The sequence below is a fragment of the Phyllobates terribilis genome, unplaced genomic scaffold, assembly GCF_046119375.1.
Source record: "Phyllobates terribilis strain yellow unplaced genomic scaffold, ASM4611937v1 Scaffold_98__1_contigs__length_5973952, whole genome shotgun sequence".
NCBI classification, from domain to species: domain Eukaryota; kingdom Metazoa; phylum Chordata; class Amphibia; order Anura; family Dendrobatidae; genus Phyllobates; species Phyllobates terribilis.
The window spans coordinates 1,097,331-1,124,244 of NW_027362858.1; the positions used below are offsets into that span (position 1 = coordinate 1,097,331).

The 26,914-nt window shown below is 44.0% G+C and overlaps 1 protein-coding gene across 3 annotated transcripts in view; it reads right to left on the reverse strand.

The window, feature by feature from the left end:
* Positions 1-4,034: 4,034 nt before the first annotated feature.
* Positions 4,035-26,914, reverse strand: part of LOC141198593 (uncharacterized) — a 259,680-nt gene continuing 236,800 nt past the window's right edge. For 2 of the 3 annotated variants that reach the window (XM_073663015.1, XM_073663016.1), the window contains exons 2-7: positions 20,365-20,514; positions 20,056-20,235; positions 19,850-19,973; positions 19,669-19,766; positions 19,380-19,470; positions 4,035-7,460 (exon numbers count right to left, since the gene is read on the reverse strand). In XM_073663015.1, coding sequence (XP_073519116.1) covers positions 5,767-7,460; positions 19,380-19,470; positions 19,669-19,766; positions 19,850-19,973; positions 20,056-20,235; positions 20,365-20,460 — 2,283 coding nt within the window. In that variant the 5' untranslated portion in view covers positions 20,461-20,514 and the 3' untranslated portion in view covers positions 4,035-5,766. The remainder of the gene's footprint in view (positions 7,461-19,379; positions 19,471-19,668; positions 19,767-19,849; positions 19,974-20,055; positions 20,236-20,364; positions 20,515-26,914) is intronic. The other variant, XM_073663017.1, reaches the window with a different exon arrangement.

The following is a 26,914-nucleotide window of genomic DNA, read 5'->3' on the forward strand; positions in this document are numbered from 1 at the left end:
GTAGGTCTGTACTGCACTGGGGGATTAAGCTTAGGGAGACACAGAGGAGAATGATGGGATAGCGCTCTGCGCAGGAGCTGATGTCAGATATAAGACCCGGCATCCATTCATTTCCAAGAGACAAATCCATTCTCCACAAAGAGAATGTGGACGAAAAGTAGGAGTATTGGTATACATTAGGATGACGGACTCTCCAAAGATTAATTATAACTGTCTCCTTAAGTAACTGACCAAAAGGGGTACAATTGCTTTCTACCCTCTTGGCTTCATGTCTCCCTCTATCCCAGAGAGAGTCCGGTATATTATTAAAGTCCCCTATTATAATATAGGGGATTTGCAAGAAGCCGGAAATAATACTGAGAATTTTATGTATGATTCTACTGGAATATAGTGGTGGTATGTAGATAGATTATTAATAGAGATTTAGTAATAACTTACAGAACAAACATATCTAGTGACATATCTAGTAGAGTGCGTGGAGTGATAGTCGGCTGTAACCACTTCTTGTTTAGCAGATGAAGTTTCTCAGACTTTAGATGTGGTTTTTGCAGACAAATCAGAGCAGGTTTTTCTGTTTAAAGATACTGAAAGATTGCCGTTTTTAACACTAGAAGAAAGACCCCTCACATTCCAACTAATTAATTTCACCAACCCCGCCATATTTAATGTAGTACATATGTTGTTTCCAATATCCTATTAGCAGAGCATTTACGTTTTACATAGCTAGTTAAGCACACACTACAAGATTGTCAACAATATAAAACATACCCCCCCCCCAAAAAAAAAGAGACCCCCATCCCCATAAAACCCCAACCCCAAAAGGCAGATATAAAACACCTTTTTTCCAGGTGAGAGACTGGGCAAAGTATTTCCATAGCGGTCTCTTTTAAAGTAGAAAAAATGGTGGCTCAGTCACTTTTGAACGTATGGGAGAATCCCGCCTAGAATGTAAGGCTCCTCGGGGATAATTCAACCCCAATCAGGCATAAAAACTGCGATATAATCATAATAGAACCTGAGGAAAAAAACATTTGTAAAGAACTGTCCAACAAGCAGCAACACACTTATTCCCATATACTCACGAATCATCGTGTTTTTAAAGAATTAGCATTTATACCACAAGATCTTCAACTTGTAGCATCCCAAATTTGATCCCAGTGTATTTGCCTCTCATTCAAATCCAGCTAGTGAAGGACTTCTTTTGAATCTTGAAAAAAAGTGTACAGTACCTTCGGCTACCACCCTTAACTTGGCAGGGTATATCATTGAATATAGAACGTGCAGATCTCTCAGATGTTTTTGATATCAAGGAATCTGCCTCTTTGTTTCGGCCCTTCTATAGAATAATCTGGAAAGATCTAGATTTTGGATCTATTAATCGTTAGAGCTGGGTGATCCCTTGCCTGCCGCAGGATAATATCTTTGTCCCGGTAGTGTACAATTTTAGCCAGCACAAGTCTTGGTGGAAGCCCAGGAGGAAGAGTACGGGTCGGTATGACTCGCCCCCTGGGCCGTGGGGTCCCCGGAACCGGGCCTTCTGGTGTACGGTGCTGATGTGGGTAGTAGTGGCAACCCGATCCCGTGGCTCAGGGTGGTCAGACCAAATTGTGGCAGTCTATTTATCAGTGTTTTGAATGTCCGAATACGCCACCCGTGGATTGCAGTCAGAGATAACCGCCGCTGCAAGGCAGACCGCTGAGGCTGGTGTTGGTGTGCAGCACAGGGGTAGGATAACTCCCCATGGGAAGAGTGTAGCCTCAGGGCAGTATAGGTGGATGCTGGGGGTGATGGTGTAGGCGCAGCAAAGATCACACTGAGTCCAATGGTGCAGTCCAGGGTTTTTACTCACAGTTGTTATCCATGTCACTTCTGTCAGCAATGACTGCCCAAGCCGTGCTGCGTCCACCATGTGAAGAGCTGGGTCAACCCCCAGGCAATTCAGGAGTATGGCACAGGACCCCCTTCTGTCCTTTCTCTGGCCTCTCGTGCCCCACCAGTGACCAAACTTCTGTCCAACTACCGTGGACCGTGTCGGGTAAGCGTTAGCCTCCGCTTCCCGCTATCCTATATGGTGCCTTCCTAGCAGGTTTGGCGGGGGGGGGTCGCACCAATAAATGATCACGATCTCCAGTTCTTGGCTGAGGGATGATTTACCTCCACCAACTTGGGAATCCGGTACCCTTCCACAGCCTGACCCTTCACCCGATATAACGCGGGTTTGCAACGGTTGCTGTCCGTTCTGCTCTCTTAGGGTCCCTTCTGCCTTCTTGTTTCTGGAGCCTTTCTACTCCTCTGTCTCTTCTCCTTCCTTCCTTCTCCTTCTTCTCTTCTCCTCTCTGGCCCCGGCCTTCTCTCTAGGCCTGCCTCGTGGAGCTGAGCCTCGGCTCCCTGTCAGCTCTCTCTCCCTTCTGAACCCACTGACTCGACTTCTTATTTCCTGACTAAGATGGCTCCCACCTTTTATCTGCTTCTCTGTGTCTGAGCTCAGGTGACCTGCACCCAATGAGCTCCTTACTATGCTCCAGAAACCGTCCCCTTCTGCTCCTACATCACTGGGTTCTCTTCCCCCTCTCCACTCCAGCCAGGGACATGGTCAGTTGTGCCTGCATAAATGGGAGCACCGTCGAGCTGTCCCCCGGAAATGGGGTGAGTGTGTGTATGCAGCTAACTGAGCCCTGGTCCACACTCCATCCTTACCTGGGAGTGGAATATCACACCTCTGGTTGAGGTGCAATACCCCTGTAGCAACCGAACCCTCGGGGCGCTATAGGTACACTATGAACTCATTCTACAGCCTATAGGGGTGGGTTAAGGTTTCAAGCCCTATTATTAATTTCAGCAAGTTGTCAAAGAATTCAGTAGGAGAAGAGCCTTCTAGTTTTTTAGGCACACCAATAAGTGGTATATTACTGAGCCTGGATCTATTTCAAGGTCATCTGTTTTCGCCAGAAGTGCTGATATTTGCTGTGCTGCAAACCTGCTCTCATTGCTTCTATAGGCAATCTGATCTTCAATGGCGCCGACTCTGCTCCTGCTCTATTTTCTGCAGTTTGTGTTGTATACCTGCTATCTCATCTTTAAAGCGCACCTGTCAGCAGGATTGTGCTTAGTAAACCACATACACTGACCGGTGGGTGCCATTATACTGAGTACAGTTGATGAAATCCGTCCAGCGGTTCTTTTAGAATCTTTACTTTCATTTCTGACATAATGATATGCATGTGCTCTGGTGCTCTCATTACCTATTAATGTATGCCTATCTCTGCCTTGTGACAGGTCACTGTACTTTCAGTGATCTGCCTACTATTTTACGTACTGACTGTGCAAATTGTCTCTTCAGAGAGGAAGAGGACCAGAACTCGAGTGCCATCTGCAGGAAGTAGCAATTCTAAAAGTCAATAGTGACCCTTTAACGAGCCTTATCACATAACTTAGGATATAAGCCAGAACCAAAAACTCAATTTGCAGACAGTACCCGAAAACATTTTGCTAGAGGAAAAATAAATTTTCCTGCAGCAACATGGCCCCCGCGCTTCCGCAGTAGCATTTCTCGGTTGCCGAGAGATGCTACTGCGCATGTGCGGTGCCATATTGCTGCACCCAAATTATTTTTCCAAAAGCAAAATGGCGCCCTGGCATGCACAGTAGCATTTCTTGGCAAACAAGAGATGCTACTGCGCATGCGCTGGCCGCCGCGGCCATTTTGGGGAATGTAAATTTCACTTTGTGACACAAATTACACAGTCAGTATGTAAAATAGTAGGCAGGTCACTGAAAGCACAATGACCTGTCACAAGGCAGAGATAGGCATACATGAATACATAATGAGAGCACATGCATATCATTATGTCAGAAATGAAAGTAAAGATTATAAAAAAAATGCTGGATGGATTTCATCAACAAAGGAATCATTTTACTCACTATAACAGCGCCCACCTTACAGTGTATGTGGTTTGCTAAGCACAATCCTGTTGACAGGTGCACTTTAAGACCACCAAAATGTACATTCAAAGCAGATTGTAAATCCTCTCCATGTACCTCTGCCATGAAAACATCTTTTAAAGTAGGTTCCTCAGGTACCTGTATGTCCTAATGGCACAAATTAGACCGTGGGGCAACGAGTACTCTGTCACATGCAGATTTCGACCCTCCATCAATCTGGATCCCTCTCCCATCTCCCCCTCATCCAACTTCTCTGCTCTGGAGGCCATGCACAGGTGCGGGGTAGCTGCTATAAGGTCACTGTCATCTGCTGAGACCTGTATTTGTGTGCGGGCAAATTGCTCCAGCCTGGCCACCACTTCCCACCTCCATCTGTCTCCAGCATGACAAGCGTGGTGTCATTTTGGAGCTGAAAGCCTGCTTCTCCCGCTGTCTTTCTGTGGCTTTTTCTGGTTATTTTGTTTTTCCCTGGAGCAAAGTACCTCCATACTCAAAGTTATCCGGTAGATAGATAGCTATTTTCAGGATGATCGTCGGGTCCTATATTTGATAAATAGCTAGATGCTCGACAGGAGCTTCTCCATCTGCTTGTTCTCACATGCCGTTAAGGTGGTTGCCCACCTACTTAGTCTTCATGGCGGATACACAAAAGTATTGCTGCTTTCTGTGTAAGTGGGATAGTCGTGCAAAAAATATCACTACAATAAAAGAGACCGGCCTCTCTGACATTCACTTCAGCAAGGGAGTAAAACTGTCCTGCATCCAGAAGTTGTTGATCCACCTAGGTAATGGTGGTAACAAAATCTTATCAAGTTGGGCCTGTTGAAGCACTTTCTAAAGGCAATGGATAAAAATGTAAAAGCATTCATGCATCTCATCGATAAATTTCCAATTTTAAGTGAAGCAAAGATAAAAGGAGTCGTCTTTATTGGACCTCAGATTCGTAAGCTTCTTCAAGATGAGGAGTTTCTTCATTTGTTGTAGGACAAGGAGGAGAAGTGAACGACGAGCACAGTGAGAGATTTAACCAAGATATTGTGGCTATGGAGAAAAGATATCAAGGAAAAATGAATGCATCAATCCTTGCAGATTACTGCTGCACAATTGTAAGAGATGATCCGATGCAGGAGTACAAGAAACAAGCAAAAAAGAGCTGTCATTGAATGAGGACTAATTTTTGTAGAGCAATTTCTGCAACTGTTTATAATTCGCAATAGTGTTTAGACATGTTTTAGTTATCCAAATTGTTGCTAAGTTTCCTCTAAATAAATATCAGAAAACTGTCATAAAATATTCAGCATCTGTATATTTACAAAAAATAATATTTCAAAGTACTGATACTTTTATGCATTAATAATATATAACGCATAAAAGTAAAAATAAATAAGCAGCAACAAAAGGAAAACTCTTTGATATAGAAACAAGAGACAACTAAATTTTTTTATCATGCAATTTGAATTCAGGAAGTGAAAATCATTAAGAAAGGGCTCATTTCATAACTGAACCTGACAATTTTGAAAATATGTAAAACAGTGTTACATGATCTCAAAGGTCTTTAAGCTAGTCAGGTGAAAGGTTCTTCAGCTGCTCACTAAGGATGTGCAGCCTCTGTGCAGGTCCCGGTACCTTACTTTCCTGCTCTGCACCAATCAGTTAGATAACTGTGGGGCCGGACGAGAGAGCAGTTCTCTCACTGATCAGAAAGGACATTGTCTCATTGTTCTCAGTCATAGGAAGCTACCTCCAGTCTATAGGACGCACTCATTTATTAGCAAGTTTTTTTCTTGCTAAAAGTGTGTCTTTCCAAGTAAAACTTTTTCCACATTAAGAATATAAAAAAGGCTTCTCTCCTGTGTGACTTCTCTGATGTCTATCAAGATGCGCTTTCTGGTTAAAACATTTCCCACATACTGAACATGAAAAAGGCTTCTCCCCTGTGTGAATTCTCTGATGTTTGATAAGACTTGACTTCTCTGTAAAACATTTCCCACATTCTGAACATGAAAAAGGCTTATCCCCTGTGTGAATTCTCTGGTGACTAAAAAGATTTGATGTAGTCGCAAAACATTTCCCACATTCTGAACATGAGAAAGGTTTCTCTCCTGTGTGAGTTCTTTGATGTGTAACAAGAATTGATTTCTGGTTAAAAGATTTCCCACATTCTGAACAGGATAAAGGCATTTTCCCTGTGTGAGTTCTCTGGTGTATAACAAGTCTCCACTTCCGGCTAAAACATTTTTCACATTCTGAACATGAAAAAGGCTTCTCCCCTTTGTGAGTTCTCTGATGTATAACAAGAGTTGATTTCTGTGTAAAACATTTTCCACATTCTGAACAGGAAAAAGGCTTTTCGCCTGTGTGAGTTCGCTGGTGCTTAACCACATCTGATTTCTGGTTAAAACATTTCCCACATTCTGAACATGAAAAAGGCTTTTCCCCCATGTGAGTTCTCTGGTGCTTAACAAAATTTGATCTCTGGTTAAAACATTTCCCACATTCTGAACATGAAAAAGGCATCTTCCCTGTGTGAGTTCTCTGGTGTAGAACAAGACTCCATTTCCAGTTAAAACATTTCGCACATTTTGAACATGAAAAAGGCTTCTCCCCTGTGTGAGTTCTCTGGTGACTAACAAGATTTGATTTCTGGTTAAAACATTTCCCACATTCTGAACATGAAAAAAGCTTCTCCCCTGTGTGAGTTCTTTGGTGTGTAACAAGTCTCCATTTCCGGTTAAAACATTTCCCACATTCTGAACATGAAAAAGGCTTCTCCCCTGTGTGAGTTCTCTGGTGTATAACAAGTCTCCATTTCCGGTTAAAACATTTCCCACATTCTGAACATGAAAAAGGCTTCTCCCCTGTGTGAGTTCTCTGATGTATAACAAGATGTGATTTCTGTGTAAAACATTTTCCACATTCTGAACAGGAAAAAGGCTTTTCCCCTGTGTGAGTTCTCTGGTGCTTAACAAAATTTGATTTCTGGTTAAAACATTTCCCACATTCTGAACATGAAAAAGGCATCTTCCCTGTGTGAGTTCTCTGGTGTAGAACAAGACTCCATTTCCAGTTAAAACATTTTGCACATTTTGAACATGAAAAAGGCTTCTCCCCTGTGTGAGTTCTCTGGTGACTAACAAGATTTGATTTCTGGTTAAAACATTTCCTACACTTGAAACAAGAAAATATTTTCTCTGCTGTCTGAATTTTTTGATGTTTAAGAAAAGATTTTTTGAGGAGAAAGCTATTTCCATATTCTGACAGTGAAAATGGCTTCTTAGCTTTAGGAGTAGTTCGTTTTTTAATGCTTATTTTGTGACTTTGATTTTCCTTAGTAGTCTGTAATGAATCAAAAGTTAGGACCTGTTTCAAAGGATGAGACAGATCTTTGCTGTGAAGGGATGATGGTATATCTGGAGTAATGGGATTCACTTCAATTATATCCTGTGGGATATCAAGATCATCTGATTTGAAAATTGAGGATGTCAGCTGTCCCTCTGATCTCCTGGCACAGTCATCTGCTAAGTAAAAAAAATATATTATTTTTGAATAAAATATTCTTGAAATTTATATTTTTGAACATTTTTACTTAAAGTATCGGTAGAAATGGCAAGTTATATAAAAATAATGAATATTCACCAAGACAATGACAGTGCACAGTCTAATAGAAAACCTCATAGCATGAACCAGTAGAGCGTGGTTTTCAACTGTTTGTTCATTCTGCCTCCCAAATATGGAATAAAAATCCAAACAATGATATGTAGACAAAAATGATACCAATAAAACCTTCTATTCATCTCACAAAAAGCAAGCCCTCACTCAGGTCCATCATCTTTCAATGGAAAAACAAAGGTTTCCACATCATTAGTGGCTCTTAGGCTCTTGAAAAGCAACATGGCTTCCATGAACCAACCCAGAAAAATCTGCTCTTCCAAAGTCAAATAAGCTCTTTACTTAACCCAAACAGAAAGCACCACACCCTACTAAATCTCAAAGCATATTACCGGAAGCTCTTAGATACAGCCTTGTTCTCCTCTGGTTCAGTCCTCTGTACTCAGCTTTCGGCTTGTGTATTTTGTTTTTTCTTGTGATCCCAGACCGTTTACCGACTACTCTTGTGTCTTCTGATTTTGTATCTTCTCTACCCTCCTGGTTCTGACTCAGCTACCTGACAATTCTTCTTGTCATCAAACTCCACAGAACAGCAGGCAACACCGTAGTCCAAGCCTAGGGGCCTCGGTGTAAGTCCTGATCCAAGTAGAGGGATTAAAGGATGATGGGCAAAACTTTGACTATAGGTGTCAGGAATATTATAAAATATTAATATCAGGAAAATGTCCCTCCATCTGCGTGACACACATGTACAACCCCCTCCCTTATTCCCTTTCCGCTCAGCACAAAAGCCCCAATTAATGCACGACTGATAAATAGTTATTCACACACGGCCAGGGAAGAAGTGTGAAAACTTCGCTAGGAAGCAGGCCTCTTGTCCCTGAAAGACGCAGGAGGTACTTAAAATGCAGATTTCCCTAATTTGTGTGTAACTGTGAAGGGTCTTCCCCGAGCTTCAAAGGGGAATTTGCAGACTCACTGACTCCGATATTAGTTATGAAATAATATGAGTTCCATAGGTCCGACAATAACGAGACCCAAATGGGTAGTGACCAAAACAGCCCCAGAATATGCAGGTATTTTTCCACGGCTGTAATCACAATCAGGGAGCTGCAGCGCAAAAACACCCGAATAGTAGACTGCAGCTCTGGGATACGTGATATCAAAAGAAAGATAAAATCATGAGGGAAAATATGGCGTATGTTGCGAGCTTCTGCGATTAACGGGTGATGAGTTATCGCAAAAGTCAGCATTTCTAATAAAAATCTACAGGCTGAAGACCGGCCCACATGATGTCACCGCAAGGGGCGTGTGGCCAGGTCTCTCCTTAGGTATAAAGTAATCTAGGGGGAAGACAGAAGCACTCATTGCTGGGGGGAATACGAATTATACGCAAAGGGTCCTGTTCAATAACAGCAATCTAGAGAACCCCCCCTCCCACTATACTGAATCGTCTCCGTGATCGTGTAGTGTAAGTAATTTTCACTCTTTATCTTGTTTTATTTTATGTATCTGCTTATGTATTTTAATGCCCCCTTTGTAACATCCTTATGTATATATTTTTCCTGAACACTGCCTCCCTTTTGGATCAAATATAAAATTTAATAGTTCTGTTTCTTTTGTTCTGTAATCGTTCTCCTCCCCGAAGCCATAAACGCTACCGGGTTGGTTCCTGACCCGATACAAGTCCATTGACACCGGGCTGTATCAAACCAGAACTGGTGGCAGCATACCATCTGGGGGATTTGAGGAAGGCTGGCAGTGACGGTCGGAGGTGTGGATATATATTACTGGCGCAGCCAGCGAAATATATATATACCGCCCTCACTGCAGAGGGCTTCAAATACCCAGTGGGCTACAGGACAGCTTCTCCGGCGACCACTCGCTCTAGGTGCAGTACCTTGACTGACCTGAGAGGCGAGGGGGCGCCAGAGAGTTGTGCCTGTATTGTGGCGTCACGGATTGGTGACGTGTAAGGGATAACACCCCACAGTGTCTTCCCCCGCTGGTGGCGGCTTCCTGGCACTACTTACTCTAGGTGCAGTACCTTGACTGACCTGAGAGGTAAGAGGGCGCCAGAGAGCGGCACCCACCGGCCGGCAAGTTTTCCTGACAATAGGCAATAACACATCTATTGAAAAAAAAAAGAGTAACTAGTGGTGAAACCTCTCTCGGGTAATTGGAGTATGTGTCTCACTAATTACTTACCGGTAATGTGATTTTCCTGAGCCCATGACAGCCCCACAACGAGAGAGGGAATCCACCCTTCAAGGACAGGAAACCTACAGAATAAAAGGGCGGCATGTCTCCACCATCTCAGTTGTTTACAGAGTATGAGAGGACACTACTTAATAGTTATATACCCCATGATTTTTCCTCCTACACACCGCGTGAATCAAACACCACGAAGGAAATGAAGTGATCATCCTCTACCAGTGACGAAAGGGAATATAAGGATGCTGTCATAGGCTCAGGAAAAACAAATTACCAGTAAGTAATTTAGTGTTATCCTATCACCCATGACAGCACCACAACGAGAGATTTACAGAGAAACTTTAACGTTAGGGTGGGACCACAGCCTGTAGAACCCTTTTCCTAAAGGAAAGGACAGCAGAAGATTCCAGATCAAGCCTATAGTGTCTTTAGAAGGTGCAAGGTGAAGACTGAATCACAACCTTACATATTGCTTGATGGGGACATCCGGTGCACAATTTCCTGATTTCTTTGGAAATTGGAAGCCATCTTGGGAAGATAGGCTGGTTCCAGAACCAGCCTATATTCTAGGATCTGTATAAATAGAGGATTAACCGACAAAAGCTTGAATGTCACTAACTTACCATGCTCAAGTCAGAGCCACCGGGATAATAGTCTTTAATGTGAAGACCTTGAATCCATGTGTTCAAGCGAAGGCTTGTTAGAGCCGTAAGCACTGGATTCAGATACCAGAGTGCCATCTTTGGACTGGAAATGGGCCTAGATCCAAAGCTCACTTTCAAATTCCATACTTCTTTGAAGGTTGGACACTGTTTCAGCTGTATACAGCTCAAAATGTCCACTTTTAATTCTCTTCCCCTTTATATGAGGTGCTGTTAAAGATAAAAGGTGAGACTTCGCCATCCGAACTGATTAGACAGTGTCATTAGAGATCTTGGCCGAGTTCCTCTATACTGGTTTATGTAAGCTAAAGCTCCTCTGTTGTATGACAAGATCTTTACATGGTGACCATGTATAGATGAATGGAGCTTTCTTATATACTGGCTAAAGCTTCTTTAGGTTAGAGGAACCGGATCTTTAGAGGCAACACACGGGTATATACCTGTGACCATGCTACATATGGAATGTAGGAGATTAGAGTTATTAACAGCAATATTGCCTTGTTTAGAGTTGTGGCCAGACTGCTTATTAATTTTGACATTTAACAGGACTCCTTATTCTCCCTTGGGAGACCACAACTCTGGCTCACTGCCCAGTGAGTTCTGCAGCACTCAATGGATCTGCCCATAATCCCAAAATAGTTGAGGTAACCTATTGCCAATGCCTCTTCCTTCAATATGAGAGTTGTCCTAACTACTATAAGTCTCGATAAAGCCTTAAGGCTCATTGACATCTGAAGGGAAGGACACAAACTGAAAGCCTAAATCCTCATTTTATGCCAGGATCCTCAGGAAATTTGATGTTTCATGTGAATTGGAACCTGATTGTATACCTTCTTTAACTGCTAGACTACTATATAGCAATCTGGCACTACAGATTTAATAGCAGATCTTATAGAGTCAATTTCAAATGATCTAACTCTCAAGAATCTGTACAGCCCTTTCCGGTTGTAGTAAACCCAGGTAGAGCTGGGTTAAATAATAGCTTTACAGGTCTTGATTAGGGCGCCTGAAGAGCTAAGCACCAGAGCAGGCTAGGCATTCATCTTAGTCAGACTGCTGAAAAGCAGAGCAGACTATATGTGTCTTGGAACTAAACAGAGATACAGGCCAGGCTCCACCTGAGCGGAGTATGCAAGCATCAGTGGTTGCCCTGGATAAATGCTGTTTTGTTTGATCAAGCTGGGCTAGCTGAGCTGTATATGAGTAGTCAGGGTCTGTCCTATTTAGTCAGCGCTTGTACAAGGCCAGAAATATTATATTTATGACTTCCGTGCAACCTGTAAAAGAAATAAAACTGCACTTGTTTGGACCAAACCCAGAATGGCTGTATGAGCACTATGCGATGCCTCCTACCTTTGAGAGTGAAACCCTACAAGGTTTATTATTGACCTGCAAAACTAAGGAAGCGCTCTTATTGTCACCTGCCTTTCCCAAGACATCATCCAACCAGCATTCCACTGAGTCAGCTGAGCAACAGCCAGGAATACTGCCACCCTCTGTCTCAAATAGAGGCTAGAATATTTTTCCCCTTGAATTCTATAAGCTTGCCATGCACAGTTAACAGTGGCTGAACTTGGTTTTGTCAGACATAAACTTAGTTGTGCAACCAGTACCTTTACAATGAGGGACTATGAGCTATGAGGCAACGAGGCACTACAAGGCACAGGGGCACTATGAAGCACCGTGAGGTACTAACAGGCACTGTGAAGCGCTATGAGGCACTATGAGGTACTAACAGGTGCTATGAGGCACTATGAATGCACTATTAGGCACCATGAGGCACTATGATGTGTCTTGAGGCACTATTATATGCTATGAGGCACTATGATATGTTATGATATGCTATGCGGCGCTATGATATGCCATGAGGCGCTATGAAGAGCCATGAGGCGCTATGAAAAGCCATGAGGCGCTATGAATAGCTATGAAGTGCCATGAGGCACTATGAAGAGCCATGAAACACTATGATACACTATGCTATGATGTGCCACGAGGCACTATGAAGCACTATGAGGCGCTATGCAGCACTATGATGCGCTATGAGGCACTGTGAAGCGCAAATGAAGTGCTATGCTATGATGTGCCATGAGGCACTATGATGTGCTATGAAGCGCTATGCGGCATTGTGAAGTGCTATGAGACACTATGAAGCGCTATTAGGCGCTCAGATTTTCATTAAAAGAGTAATCCATCTGAATGAAGGATAAACCTTTACTTTGGGTGATAATTCTCAATTGTCAGACTAGCCCCACCCGAAGGAGCCAACTGATGAGACGCAGCTGGACAACAGACCTTCACAGAAACCATGTCCTGTATTAACACAATGTGCCGTCCTATGGATGGAGTAAACAGACTGGAGGACAACAGTCCAAACCTCTGAGTGTTACTTTAACATTTACTGAGCAAATTGATCCTCATTTTTGTGGTAAACTCTGAAGCCCGATCATGAGACTCTGTGCAGCCCAGACATGTGGCTAACTTTAGCCTAGAGGTCCAGCTTCCGTCCTGAAGTCAAATTTAAGCACCAGATGAGGTCTTACAGAGCGCACACTCACCCATTTTTGAGTTTTGCGCTAACTTCCTTAAGCCTTTCCTAGTAACCATAACAAAGAAAGGGCCCCATAAACAAGGTGAACATTCACGAAGAGGCTGGACCAAGTCACAAGACTGTTCCTTTCTGGAGGCTCAAGCGACTGCCCGCTGCTGTTCCACACTCATACTGCGGTCAGACCCCATTTCAAATGGGGGACCAGCTACAGCTCAGGGACACCTCCTCCGCTCCTCTGGCAAGCTCGTCATCAGGGCACAGCTTTCTAGCGCGCCCTGCATATGTGCAGCCTGGTACAAGACGGTAGCCGGAAACATGCTAGAAGACATTGGTCTCCGCTACTTCTTTTTCCTTTTTACCAGTGTGCGTCTTAGGGCGCAATTTCCTGGGTAGTGTACTGCGCCTGCGCAAACGGGATGCGTGGCCGCCAAGCCATCAAAGCTAATGGTGCGGCTGCTGCTCACGCCCGTCTGACAGAACAGGCCCCCTTGGACCCACCGCGGCGCTTCCATTTCCCTGATTCAGGCCACAGCAGAGACTGTGCCCTGTTACAAACCGACTGGCCCAGGTGTGGGAATAATCCTCTCTTCTTTCTTCTGCCGTCATTTTAACAAAATTCCCCCTCAAGGACAGGGAACCAACTGAGGTGGTGGAGAGGCGCCACCCTTTTATTCTGTAGGTTTCCTGTTCTTGAAGGGCAGATCCCCTCTCTTGTTGTGGTGCTGTCATGGGTGATAGGAAAATAAAAAAAAAAACACGTTATATCCCCAACAAGAATGTATGTTTTGGGGGAGAACTCTAACACTAAACCAGAGTTGCACTCATTTATGGTGGACCGTTGGAGCTACTATGAGTCCTGACCAGAAGAGTAAAGAAAGTATTAGTGCTTCCCATTTCAGGAGAGATTGTATCTGAATTCCTTAGGATCGATAATATAATTTATGACGTGGATTGAATCCATGAATTCAGGGCTAGAGCAATTCCAATACATCTCCTGCAGGCGTGAATAAATGTACAGTACAGACCAAAAGTTTGGACACACCTTCTCATTTAAAGATTTTTCTGTATTTTCATGACTATGAAAATTGTACATTCACACTGAAGGCATCAAAACTATGAAATAACACATGTGGAATTATCTACTTAACAAAAAAGTGTGAAACAACTGAAAATATGTCTTATATTCTAGGTTCTTCAAAGTAGCCACCTTTTGCTTTGATGACTGCTTTGCACACTCTTGGCATTCTCTTGATGAGCTTCAAGAGGTAGTCACCGGAAATGGTTTTCAATTCACAGGTGTGCCCTGTCAGGTTTAATAAGTGGGATTTCTTGCCTTATAAATGGGGTTGGGACCATCAGTTGTGTTGTGCAGAAGTCAGGTGGATACACAGCTGATAGTCCTACTGAATAGACTGTTAGAATTTGTATTATGGCAAGAAAAAAGCAGCTAAGTAAAGAAAAACGAGTGGCCATCATTACTTTAAGAAATGAAGGTAAGTCAGTGCGAAAAATTGGGAAAACTTTAAAAGTGTCCCCAAGTGCAGTTGCAAACACCATCAAGTGCTACAAAGAAACTGGCTCACATGAGGACCGCTCCAGGAAAGGAAGACCAAGAGTCACCTCTGCTTCTGAGGATAAGTTTATCCAAGTCACCAGCCTCAGAAATCGCAGGTTAACAGCAGCTCAGATTAGAGACCAGGTCAATGCCACACAGAGTTCTAGCAGCAGACACATTTCTACAACAACTGTTAAGAGGAGACTTTGTGCAGCAGGCCTTCATGGTAAAATAGCTGCTAGGAAACCACTGCTAAGGACAGGCAACGAGCAGAAGAGACTTGTTTGAGCTAAAGAACGCAAGGAATGGACATTAGACCAGTGGAAATCTGTGCTTTGGTCTGATGAGTCCAAATTTGAGATCTTTGGTTCCAACCACCGTGTCTTTGTGCAGCGCAGAAAAGGTGAACGGATGGACTCTACATGCCTGGTTCCCACCTTGAAGCATGGAGGAGGAGGTGTGATGGTGTAGGGGTGCTTTGCTGGTGACACTGTTGGGGATTTATTCAAAATTGAAAGCATACTGAACCAGCATGGCTACCACAGCATCTTGCAGCGGCATGCTATTCCATCCCGTTTGCGTTTAGTTGGACCATCATTTATTTTTCAACAGGACAATGACCCCAAACACACCTCCAGGCTGTGTAAGGGCTTTTTGGCCAAGAAGGAGAGTGATGGGGTGCTACACCAGATGACCTGGCCTCCACAGTCACCAGACCTGAACCCAATCGAGATGGTTTGGGATGAGCTGGAACGCAGAGTGAAGGCAAAAGGGCCGACAAGCTCATCAAGAGAATGCCAAGAGTGTGCAAAGCAGTCATCAAAGCAAAAGGTGGCTACTTTGAAGAACCTAGAATATAAGACATATTTTCAGTTGTTTCACACTTTTTTGTTAAGTATATAATTCCACATGTGTTAATTCATAGTTTTGATGCCTTCAGTGTGAATGTACAATTTTCATAGTCATGAAAATATAGAAAAATCTTTAAATGAGAAGGTGTGTCCAAACTTTTGGTCTGTACTGTATATTACAGCCATCAGCCAGGCACAGCTTAGAGATATATCATGGCACAGGTGTAATGTTTTTTGTATACTTTATCACGATTCTGTTTGAAGTTATTTGGTTTAACCCTTAACAACAGCTGTAACACATTTTTACGGCGGAAGTTAAGGGTACTTATGACTCAGTGCCGCTCTTTCACTGCACTGAGACATAAGTTTATAGCGGTGCAGGTCTACGACAGCTCACATCCTGTAGTATCAGCCCCGGCCAGTTTAGATGCCGATTAATCCTTTAAATACCGCTGTCAATCGTGACAGCGCTATTTAAGTGGTTACAAGGGGGTCGCAAGATCCCCTTAGTAACCATCGGACCCCCGCGATGTGAATCATTGGTCTCGATGGTTACCAGGGTACCCTGAGATCATGTGATGATCCCAGCATACGGTGGCTTGTGAGATCCAGCAGTAAGCTGGATCTCACAGGTGCAGTCAATGACTCACTGATAGGTCTCATACACAGCAGTACAGGAGTACTGCAGTGTATGAGACCAGTGATCAAAGTAAAAATTACACATGTCCCACAGTGGGACTTAGTGAAAAAGTAAAAAAAAAGTGAAATAAAATATGTAAAAAAAAAAACAAAAAAAATGCACACAAATCACTAAAATCCATTTCGCCACTCAAAATGCAGCGTTTGCAATTAAACAAAAAACGTACACATAATTGGTATCGCCACATCCGGAACGACCCGCTCTATAAAACTGTCACGTTATTTATTCCATTTGGCGAACACCGTCAAAAAGGCACACCAGGGGCTCTCCAAACGCAAAATGACTTATGCTCTCGATTACAGCCATTTTTGCATTCAAAAAGTCAAACAGTGCTCCTTCCCTTCCGAACCCTGCTGTGCGCCCAAACCGTAGTTTTACCCCACATATGGGGTATCAGCATACTCAAGGGTCCATTTTCTCCTGGTACCCTCGTGAAAATAAAAAAATTGGAGCTAAAAGTAAATTTTTGTAGGAAAAAAATTTGATTCATTTTCACGGCTCTACGTTATAAACTTCTGTGAAGCACCTGGCGGTTCAAGGTGCTCACCCCACATATAGATAGATTCTTTGAGGGGTCTAGTTTCCAAAAGGAGGTCACTTGTGGTTTGTGGGGTGTTTCCAGTGTTTAGGCACATCAGGGACTCTCCAAACGGAACATGGCGTCCGCTCTCGATTCCAGCCAATTTTGCACCAAAGTAAATTGTACGCCTTACCTTCTGAGCTCTGAAGTGCACCCAAACAGTGGTTTTCCCCACATATGGAGTATCAGCATGCTTAGGATAAATTGCACAACAAATTTTGTGGTCCATTTTTTCTTGTTACCCTTGTGAAAATAAAAAAATTGTGTCCGAAGTAAGCATTTTATCAAGAAAAGTTAAATGTTCATTTTTTCCTTCCACATTGCTTCAGTTCCTGTGAAGCATGTGAAGGGTTAATAAACTTCTTGAATGTGGTTCTGAGCACCTTGAGGGGTACAGTTTTTAGAATGGTGTCACTTTTGGGTATTTCCTTTCATATAGACCCCTCAAAGTGACTTCAAATGTGATGTGGTCCCTAAAAAATGGTTTTGTAAATTTTGGTGGAAAAATTAGAACTTGGTTAACTTTTAACCCTTATAGCTCCCTAACAGAAAAAAAGATTCAGCTTCAAAAATCGAGCTGATGTAAATTAGACATGTGGAAAATGTTATTTATTAACTATTTTGTGATTTTAACTCTCCGATTTAAGGGCACAAGGATTCAAAGCTTGAAAATTGCTACATTTTCAAAATTTTGGACAAATGTTGTCGGTCATAAAGACTGGACCTGGTCTTGCAGGGACCATATGAGCAGATTTATCTACACTGTGTGCAGAATTATTAGGCAAGTTGTATTTTAGAGGATTATTTTTATTATTGATCAACAACTATGTTCTCAATCAACCCAAAAGACTTATAAATATCCAAGCTTAATATTTTTGGAAGTTGGAGTGTTTTTTTTTTTTTTAGATTTGGCTATCTTAGGAGGATATCTGTTTGTGCAGGTAACTATTACTGTGCAGAATTATTAGGCAACTTAATAAAAACCAAATATAATCCCATCTCACTTGTTTATTTTCACCAGGTAAACCAATATCAGTGCACAAAATTTAGAAATAAACATTTCTGACATGCAAAAACAAAAATAATTAGTGATCAATATAGCCACCTTTCTTTATGATGACACTCAGCAGCCTCCATCCATAGATTCTGTCAGTTGCTTGATCTGTTTTCAATCAACATTGCGTGCAGCAGCCACCACAGCCTCCCTGACACTGTTCCGAGAGGTGTACTGTTTTCCCTCGCTGTAGATCTCACATTTTATGATGGACCACAGGTTCTCTATGGGGTTCAGATCAGGTGAACAAGGGGCCCATGTCATTATTTGTTCTTCTTTTAGACCTTTACTGGCCAGCCACGCTGTGGAGTAGTTGGATGCATGTGATGGAGCATTGTCCTGCATGAAAATCATCTTTTTCTTTAACGATATCGACTTCTTCCTGTTCCACTGCTTGAAGAAGCTGTCTTCCAGAAACTGGCAGTAGGTCTGGGAGTGGAGCTTCACTCCATCCTCAACCCGAAAAGGTCCCACAAGTTCATCTTTGATCATACCAGCCTATACCAGTACCCCACCTCCACCTTGCTGGCGTCTGAGTCGGAGTGGAGCTCTCTGCCCTTTACTGATCCAGCCTCTGACCCATCCATCTGGCCCATCAAGAGTCACTCTCATTTCATCAGTCCATAAAACCTTTGAAAAAATCAGTCTTAAGATATTTCTTGGCCCATTCTTGACGTTTTATTTTATGTTTCTTGTTCAAAGGTGGTCGTTTATCAGCCTTCCTTTCCTCGGCCATGTCCCTGAGTATCGCACACCTTGTGCTTTTTGATACTCCAGTAACGTTGCAGCTCTGAAATATGGCAAAACTTGTGGCGAATGGCATCTTGGCAGCTTCACGCTTGATTTTCCTCAATTCATGGGCAGTTATTTTGCACCTTTTTTTTTTTTTGCTTCTTGTGACCCTGTTGGCTATTTGCCATGAAACTTTGATTGTTCTGTGATCAGGCTTCAAAAGTTTGGAAATTTCAAGACTGCTGCCTCCCTCTGCAAGACATCTCACAGTTTTGGACTTTTCAGAGCCAATCAAATCTCTCTTCTGACCCATTTTGCCAAAGGAAAGGAAGTTGCCTAATAATTAAGCACACCTTATATAGGGTGTTGATGTCATTAGTCAACACCCCTCCTCATTACAGAGATGCACATCACCAGATTTACTTAATTGGTAGTTGGCTCTCAAGCCTATGCAGCTTGGAGTAGGACAACATGTATAAAAAGTATCATGTGATCAAAATATGCATTTGCCTAATAATTCTGCACACAGTGTAATAAGTTATCAGGGTTCTAGGAAGCCAACAGCATCATTACCCTCCGCTTTCTCTTACAGAGCCATCATAATATTTTTCTGTGAGTGATTTTCTAACTTGTCAGCACTTTCTACGTACACTGCCTTTTGGCTTTGTAGTTTACAGATCTGGACAGGTAACGGTCAGCATCATCTAATCCCAGGGGGTAGGTGGATCTTCCAAGTTGCAAGTTCTATAGAAAAGGGGTTTCAATGCCCAAAGTCATTTGAAAAGTTTTTCGTGGAGGAGAATGTTTTGGTCTAGATACAAAATGGTGATCACACGTTTGTGACATGGCCGGACTACATGATTGGTAAACCAGCCACAGCCGGTGACTGAGAAGAATCTGTGACTTCTCTGCATTTAGTGGTTACTACTCACCTGGGTAGTCATATGTAGGAATCTCCTTTTTACACCGCTCATCACCTCTCACATATGTCCCTGTAGTAATAATATGGGTCAGATCTTCACCCTGAAACAAATATTGTAAAAGTCACAGACAGACGGAGAAGTCACATCTATGATCGGCTCTAATCCTGCCATCTCCACCGTTCTCATTACACAAGTATAAAACATATAATACTGGTGGATAAAACAAGACTGAGCACAAGACCTTCACAGCCGTCTACACATCATAGGGGAGATCTCATGACACCTTCTCTCCATCTACCTGATGATCCTCAGGAACATTGGGGTCTTCTTGTTTACAGTCCTGTGGAAGAAGAGGACGGGGACATCTCTCAGGTGTTGTCCTCTTACTGGATAGATCTGGAGGAAACACATACAGGGGCTGAATTCATTCTTTACATACAGATAATTATAGGCCGTGTGTATTTAGTCCTGTCTATTACCTGGTGATGTGAGGGGCTGGGGAACCTCCACCATGATGTCCTTGTACAGATCTATGTGTCTTTCTAAATACTTCCACTCCTCCATGGAGAAATAGACGGTGACGTCCTGACACCTTATAGGAACCTGACACATAGAATGATACCGTCATCCCCCGATCCCTTGATAGCTTTACTATAAAATGTCCCAGCATTCTCAGCAGTGTCACCTCTCCAGTCAGCAGCTCAATCATCTTGTAGGTGAGTTCTAGGATCTTCTGGTTATTGATGTCCTCATGTATCAGGGGGTGAGGTCGAGGCCCTGTGATTGGGCTCAGTGGTCTTCCCCATCCCTCAGACACAGGGTCCTGACAGCGCTCACTAGAGGTCTTCTTCACTACTGTGTAATCCTGGTTATGGAGAGACACATTAATAAATCTCACTACAGACATTTACAGAGTCCTCACCTCTCCAGTTCTGTCCATCTGTTATTCCCATAGATAAGAATGATGTAATGTGACGTCATCAGAATCTCTCACCTCTCCAGTAAGACGGAAGAGGATCTCTAGGGTGAGGTGTAATATTTTCTCAGCCATCTTGTCTCTGTTCATATCCATGTTTGATGGGTAAATCATGAAAATTCTCTTATGTAGAAGATATTCACTGAGAGGATCTGATATTGTAGAGACCTGAATGAGAAGATGATGAGCCAATGTAAAGTCATAAAAATCCTGTGTAATAATACAATTACTGGAGATATTAAAGGGAAACATTTGAGATTTATTTTTTTTACAGTATTTAGTTTTCTTCTTTACATCTAGTAATAAAAACTATATATTTTAGGCTACAGACAACAAGCAGTTTCTTCCTCGGAGTCGGCAGCTGAATACCTTTCTCATAGACTCATCTTCCTTATTGCTAATTCTCGTCTCATTTACCGAATCAGCATTAGCAATACTGCAGGAGATATTCATTACATGACATGAGAAATAACTACTTCATGATGAGGACGACATATTCATCTTCTACTAAGGCTCTATAAACGTATTTGGCCAGAGTCAGTCACTGACTACATCACCTCCGGCCGTCTATATGTTTCTTGTCTTCCCCGGACTGTAATCTTCTATCTCGTTAGATCTCAGGTCTGATTCACACTCAGAGGTTTGAGGCATTTATAAAAGCTTGTTTGTAAGACCACAAAGACAGGAGTTATTTGATACCAAAGTCTCCATGTACAGTGTTTTATGGGGTTTATTTCTGGGCTTAGGCTTTCCTATATTACAAAAAAAATACATAATAAAAAATGTATTAAAAAAAAAAAAATTGGCACCAACAATTCTTGTAAAAAGAAAAAAAAAACATGCAAAAAGTTACTTTTTAACACTGTGTAAAGTGCTGGAGGGTAGATATGTTTCCCTGAGGCTATTGGCATCAGTGAATTAAAACCATTAAGTTTCCTCCAGCACGCTATGTGCAAGGAGGGGTTAAGTCTCCATTTCCAAAGGGCATGTTTTTATGAGAAGCACAATAGAGCGGCAGGGGGTTGTTCTCCATATCTCCTCCCCAGGGTGTGGTCTGGGGGAGATTTAAACACTTGGCCAGCTGAGGCATTCAGAGTTCAATGTCTGGAGAAGTAAGCTTGTGTTTGAACCATGCAAAGTTGCTGAACTCTCAGCAGATGAATCCCTGTTACTCCAAGGACAATGTTCTATGTGTTACCATTTTTGCTTTGTTTTCCTGTTTTGCTCAGCCAGCTATGTTTATTTTTATGGACTAAAGTTTGGTTTATGCAGAATTATAAGAAATCAACCAAAGATTTAAAGAGACGGCGTATCTGTGTCTACCTCCGTGTGCAGCCAAGTAAGTAATCTACCACAGGTGGCGGTAGAAGTGCGGGCAAGATCCCCAGGAGGCACGTGTAACGGATGAGGACAAACCACATGTCCTGGGTAAAGGCGGCCATAAATCAGGAAATGAAGACCGACAGTATGGAGGACCTGGTCAAGCATCTTGTGATAGCACAGCAGGAGACAATCAAGCTACTATTGCAGCAGATCCACCAACAGCAGAAGCAGCACCAACAGGACCAGCTCTGACAGCAGCAGCAGATGGAATTGCTCGCAGAGGTGGTTTGTGGAAGGCCGACAGCCCCTCCCCCAACTCCATGCAAAAAAAATCACCCCGGGCGATGATGTGGAGGCATTTTTGACTGTGTTTGAGCGGATGGAAGAGCGGGAGAAGCTACCACCGGGGCAGTGGTCGGAGGTGTTGGCCCCCTATCTGAATGGTGAGCCCCAAAAGGCTTATTACGACCTGGCCTTGCAGGATGCCCAGGAGTATATTAAACTCAAAAAAAGGGTCTACCACTGGGCGTATTGCGGTGATAAACCCCCTTACTCCCAAATGTTCGATCTCCTCCATCTCGTGCAGAAGTGGTTGCAGCCGGAGTCCTCCACTCCAGCCCAGATAGTCGAGCGGGTTGTCATGGACAGATTTGTGCACTCCCTACCTAGGCCCATGCAGACCTGGGTTGCCCAGGGAGACCCCCGGAATGCGGATGACCTGGTCAGCCTTGTAGATAGATACCAAGTGGTCGAGAGGACCCTAAGGAAGCCGGGTGGTGCTGCATCCCCATACTGGGGTACTCAGGGGGAGCCAGAGTCCCAAAAGAGGAGGGGGGGGTTAGAGCCACGAGTGGTGGGAGTCCAATGTCCCAAGGGGTTGCTGAGGGGCTGCCAAAGGCCGCTGGGAAAGACATGATCTGCTGGAGGTGTCGAACTCCTGGACACATAACTGCCAGTTGTCCTCAGAGCAGATGGACTGCAGCATAGGAAGACGCTGCTCATACAATGCCTACCCCACCTGCAGTGTGGACTATCAGCCCTGTGAGGGGCCCCAGTCGTGTATTGTAACAATAAATGGTGTGTTAGTGTCGGGACTCCTGGACTCAGGAAGTTTGGTGACCCTGGTAAAGGCTACACTTCCCCACCAGTTGATCCCAGGGAAGTACGTGCGCGTCCGCTGTATCTACGGGGATGCCAAGGACTACCCCGTTGCCCGAGTGACAATAAAAACTAACTGTGAGGTTGGGGTGGTTGAGGGCTTGTTACACCCGGTTATAATCGGGTGGGATTCTGGCTGTTCTGGGACTTGTGGGGAAAGGCAGGGGTGCCCACTAGCTCAGACCGGATCCGGTTCGTCCACGAAGAATCACCATTACAGCCAGAGTAAGATGAGTTCCCCCTGTGTGAATTTTGGTACAGCGCAAATGCAGGATCTTACGTTAAAAGGTGCATTTGACAATGTGACTGTAATAAATGGGGTTGCCCAAGACCCGGGGGCTGACACCAGGTTCCCGTATTTCACCTTAAATGACGAGCTGCTTTATCGGGTCACTAAACCAAGATGGGAAGTGATAGAGCAGTTGTTGGTGCCGGGTCCCTATAGACATAGGATATTAGATTTGTCCAATTCGCATGTCTTAGGGGGGCATCTGGGAGTAGGCAAAACCCAAGAGCGGGTCTTGCAGAGGTTCTACTGGCCTGGGTGTCACCGAGACATTGTTAATTTCTGCCGGTCTTACCCTGATTGTCAGCTAACTGCTCCCGTGTCTGACTTCTGGAGTCCCCCCTGGTTCCGTTACCCATTATAGAGATCCCGTTTGACCGAATTGCCATGGACCTTGTAGGGCCCTTAGTTAAGTCTGCCAGGGGTCACCAATACATATTGGTTGTGCTGGACTATGCAACACTGTACCCAAAGACGGTACCATTGGGAAACTCTTCTGCTAGGAGCATAGCCCGAGAGCTGGTACACATCTTCTCCAGGAGGGCCTGCCAAAGGAGATCCTGACAGACCAGGGAACCCGTTTCATGTTGAAGGTGATGAGGGAGTTGTGTAAGGCTCTACAGATTACGCAATGCACCATCCGCAGACGGACGGCCTAGTGGAGAGGTTTAACAAGACCTTAAAGTCCATGCTTAAAAAGGTCATGGAGAAAGATGGATGAGCCTGGGATTGCCTACTCCCCTACCTTCTATTCTCCATTAGGGAAGTTCCCCAGGCCTCTACTGGGTTCTCAACCTTCGAGCTGATTTATGGACGACACCCTCGGGGACTACTGGACATTGCGAAAGAGACCTGGAAAGCAGAGGTAACACCCCATTGGAGCATCATCAAGCATGTGGCCCACATGCAAGACCGGATCGTGAGGGTGATGCCAATTGTAAGAGAAAGCCTCCTTTAAGCCCTAGAGGCCCAGGCAAGGGTCTATAATCGGTCGGCGAGACTGAGGCAAGTTAGCCCTGGAGACCGGGTGTTCGCGTTGATCCCTACGGTGGAAAGTAAATTCCTGGCAAGTGGCAAGGGCCATATGAGGTGGTGGAAAAATTGAGTGACATCAACTACAAGGTCCACCAACCAGGAAGAAGGAAGTCATATCCAGTATATCCCCGTTAACCTGCTTAAACCTTGGCGAGACAGGGAGCCAGTGGAAGCTACGTGCCTGGGGGCCCATCCTGAAGCCCAAGTTGACGATGTCACAGTGGCAGAGACACTATCACCGGCCCAGAAGCAATAGTGCCGAGAGCTACTTCAGCGGAACCAGAACCTGTTTTCATAGCTGCCAGGTTGTACACAGGTGGATGAACATGAAATCCTGACAGAGCTTAATGTAAGGGTGAATCAAATGTCGTATCGCATTCCTTAAGAGGTGAGGAGAATGTTGAGCCTGGGCGTCATTCAAGGAGTCAAAGAGCGGTTGGTCCAGCCCCATTGTCCTGGTGCCGAAGCCAGATGAAAAATGACGGCTCTGTAATGATTACAGGAAGCTGTATGAGGTGTCAAAGTTCAACGCGTATCCGATGCCCTGCGTCGATGATCTTATATCTGGCTGTCCCTAGCCTCTCAATATCACTACCCTGGACCTAACGAAAGGGTGCTGGCAGATTCTCTTTTCCCCAAGTGCCAAGGAGAAAACGGCCTTCTCTACTCATTAAGGGTGCTTTCAGTACACCAGGATGCCGTTCGGTCTGCAGGGAGCCCCAGCTACCTTACAGAGGGCCATGGACCGGATCCTAGTCTCTCATAAGAAGTATGCTGCAGCTTACCTGGATGACATCGTAATCTTCAGCCAGGATTGAGGAAGTCATTTACAGAAGGTCCAGGCTGGTACGGGATGTGCTTAGGAAAGCAGGGTTTACAATAAACCCAAAGAAGTGCACCATTGGGAAGAAAGAGGCAAAATACTTGGGCTACGTTGTCGGAAGGGGCGAAATAAAGCTGCAAGTAAAGAAGATGGAGTCTATCCATAACTGCTCGCAAGCAAGTTCATTCGTTTCTGGGAATTGTGGGGTATTATCGGCAATTAATCCCAAATTTCCCCATGATAACCGTCCCCCTGACTGATCTTCTTAAAGGCACGAAAATATCGATGGCCAAGTGTTCCCCTGAAGCGGAGATTAGTGTTGAGTAAACTTTTTCGGCATTGCAATTTCGGGTTTCTTGTTCGTGCCAAAAAAATAGGCTCCGCCGATGAACATCCCTGATTTGCCACGCTGTCATGCAGATGTTATTGGCGTGACAGCGTGGCAAATCAGGGATGTTAATGGGCGGAGCCGAATTTTTGGCGCGAACAAGCCGGAACACGAACCCGAAACTGAAATGCCGAACAAATTTGCTCAACACTAGCGGAGATGGCATTCCAGGAGTTGAAGCTCGCCCTATGTAAGCAGCCAGCCTTAGTAGCACCTGACTTCACTAAGGAGTTCGTGGTTCAGACTGATGCCTCCGAGGTCGGTTTGGGAGCCGTGTTGTCCCAGGAAATAGATGGGGACGAACATCCAGTCCTATTCCTGGAGTAGGAAACTCTCCTCCTGTGAAAAGAACTATGCCATCGTAGACAAGGTGTGCCTGGCCATCAAATGGGCCATTGAGACCCTAAGATATTATATGTTAGGCCGAAAATTCGGGCTAGTGCCAGGCCATGCACCCCTGAGATGGATGAGGGAAAGAAAGGGGATCAATGCCCAGGTAACTAGGTGGTTCCTAACACTCCAAGACTTTAATTTTCATGTAGAGCACAGGCCCAGGAATCTACATGGAAATGCAGATGCCCTGTCCAGATTTCCCTGTTTAGCAAGTGAAGGTGCCAAAAACCCCGGCTTTGTGCAGGGGAGGGGGATATGTGACAAAGTCACTGGTAAAGTGCTGGACGGGAGATATGTTTCCCTGAGGCTATTGGCGTCAGTGAATTAAAACCATTAAGTTTCCTCTAGCACGCTATGTGCAAGGAGGGGTTAAAGCAAACATGGCATCTAAGGTGTGACAGAGTTCAGCTGAATGCCCCTCCTCCCCCAAGTACTCGATAGTATGGGGCTGTCTAGTTACTAAGATACTTAAATGACCAATAATGGTGTCTGGGCCGGCAATGTACAAAAGTCAATTAGCCCGGGCCAGAGGCAGCGTCCAATAAGTTACTTTTTAACATCCACATACACATTAGACTAAAGTTGCATGAAAGCACTGATTTCGGGGGTTTGGTTGACTATATGTTGTATTTGGGGGCCTCCCGACAGATGATGTCAGGGCAGAGAAGGATCTGGGATCCTGAATTTCAGAGGCTAATCCGTTTGTTCTTCCTGTAAATAATCCTCCACTAGAGGAGTCTGGAGGTGACTCTCTCATACAGACCTCAGGAAAGTTGGAATATTTGTGTGTATGGAGAAGATGGAAGAGATACCTGTCTGCCAAATGACCATTCAGCCAACACTTATCTCATGTGTATGGGGCCGTTAGTATTACATTGATGAGCAGGGATAATATACGGCACTACAGAAGTACAGCGCATCATCTGAGCAATCAGAGGCTTGTATGTTGTATGATCGAACTAAGGAGAGTTGTTTAACCCCTTAATGACGGAGCCAATTTTTACCTTAATGATCAAGCCAAATTTTACAATTCTGACCAGTGTCACCTTATGAGGCAATATCTCTGGAACGCTTAAATGGATCCCACTGATTCTGAGATTGTTTTTAGTGACATATTGTACTTCACGATAGTGAAAATTTATTCGATATGATCTGCATTTAT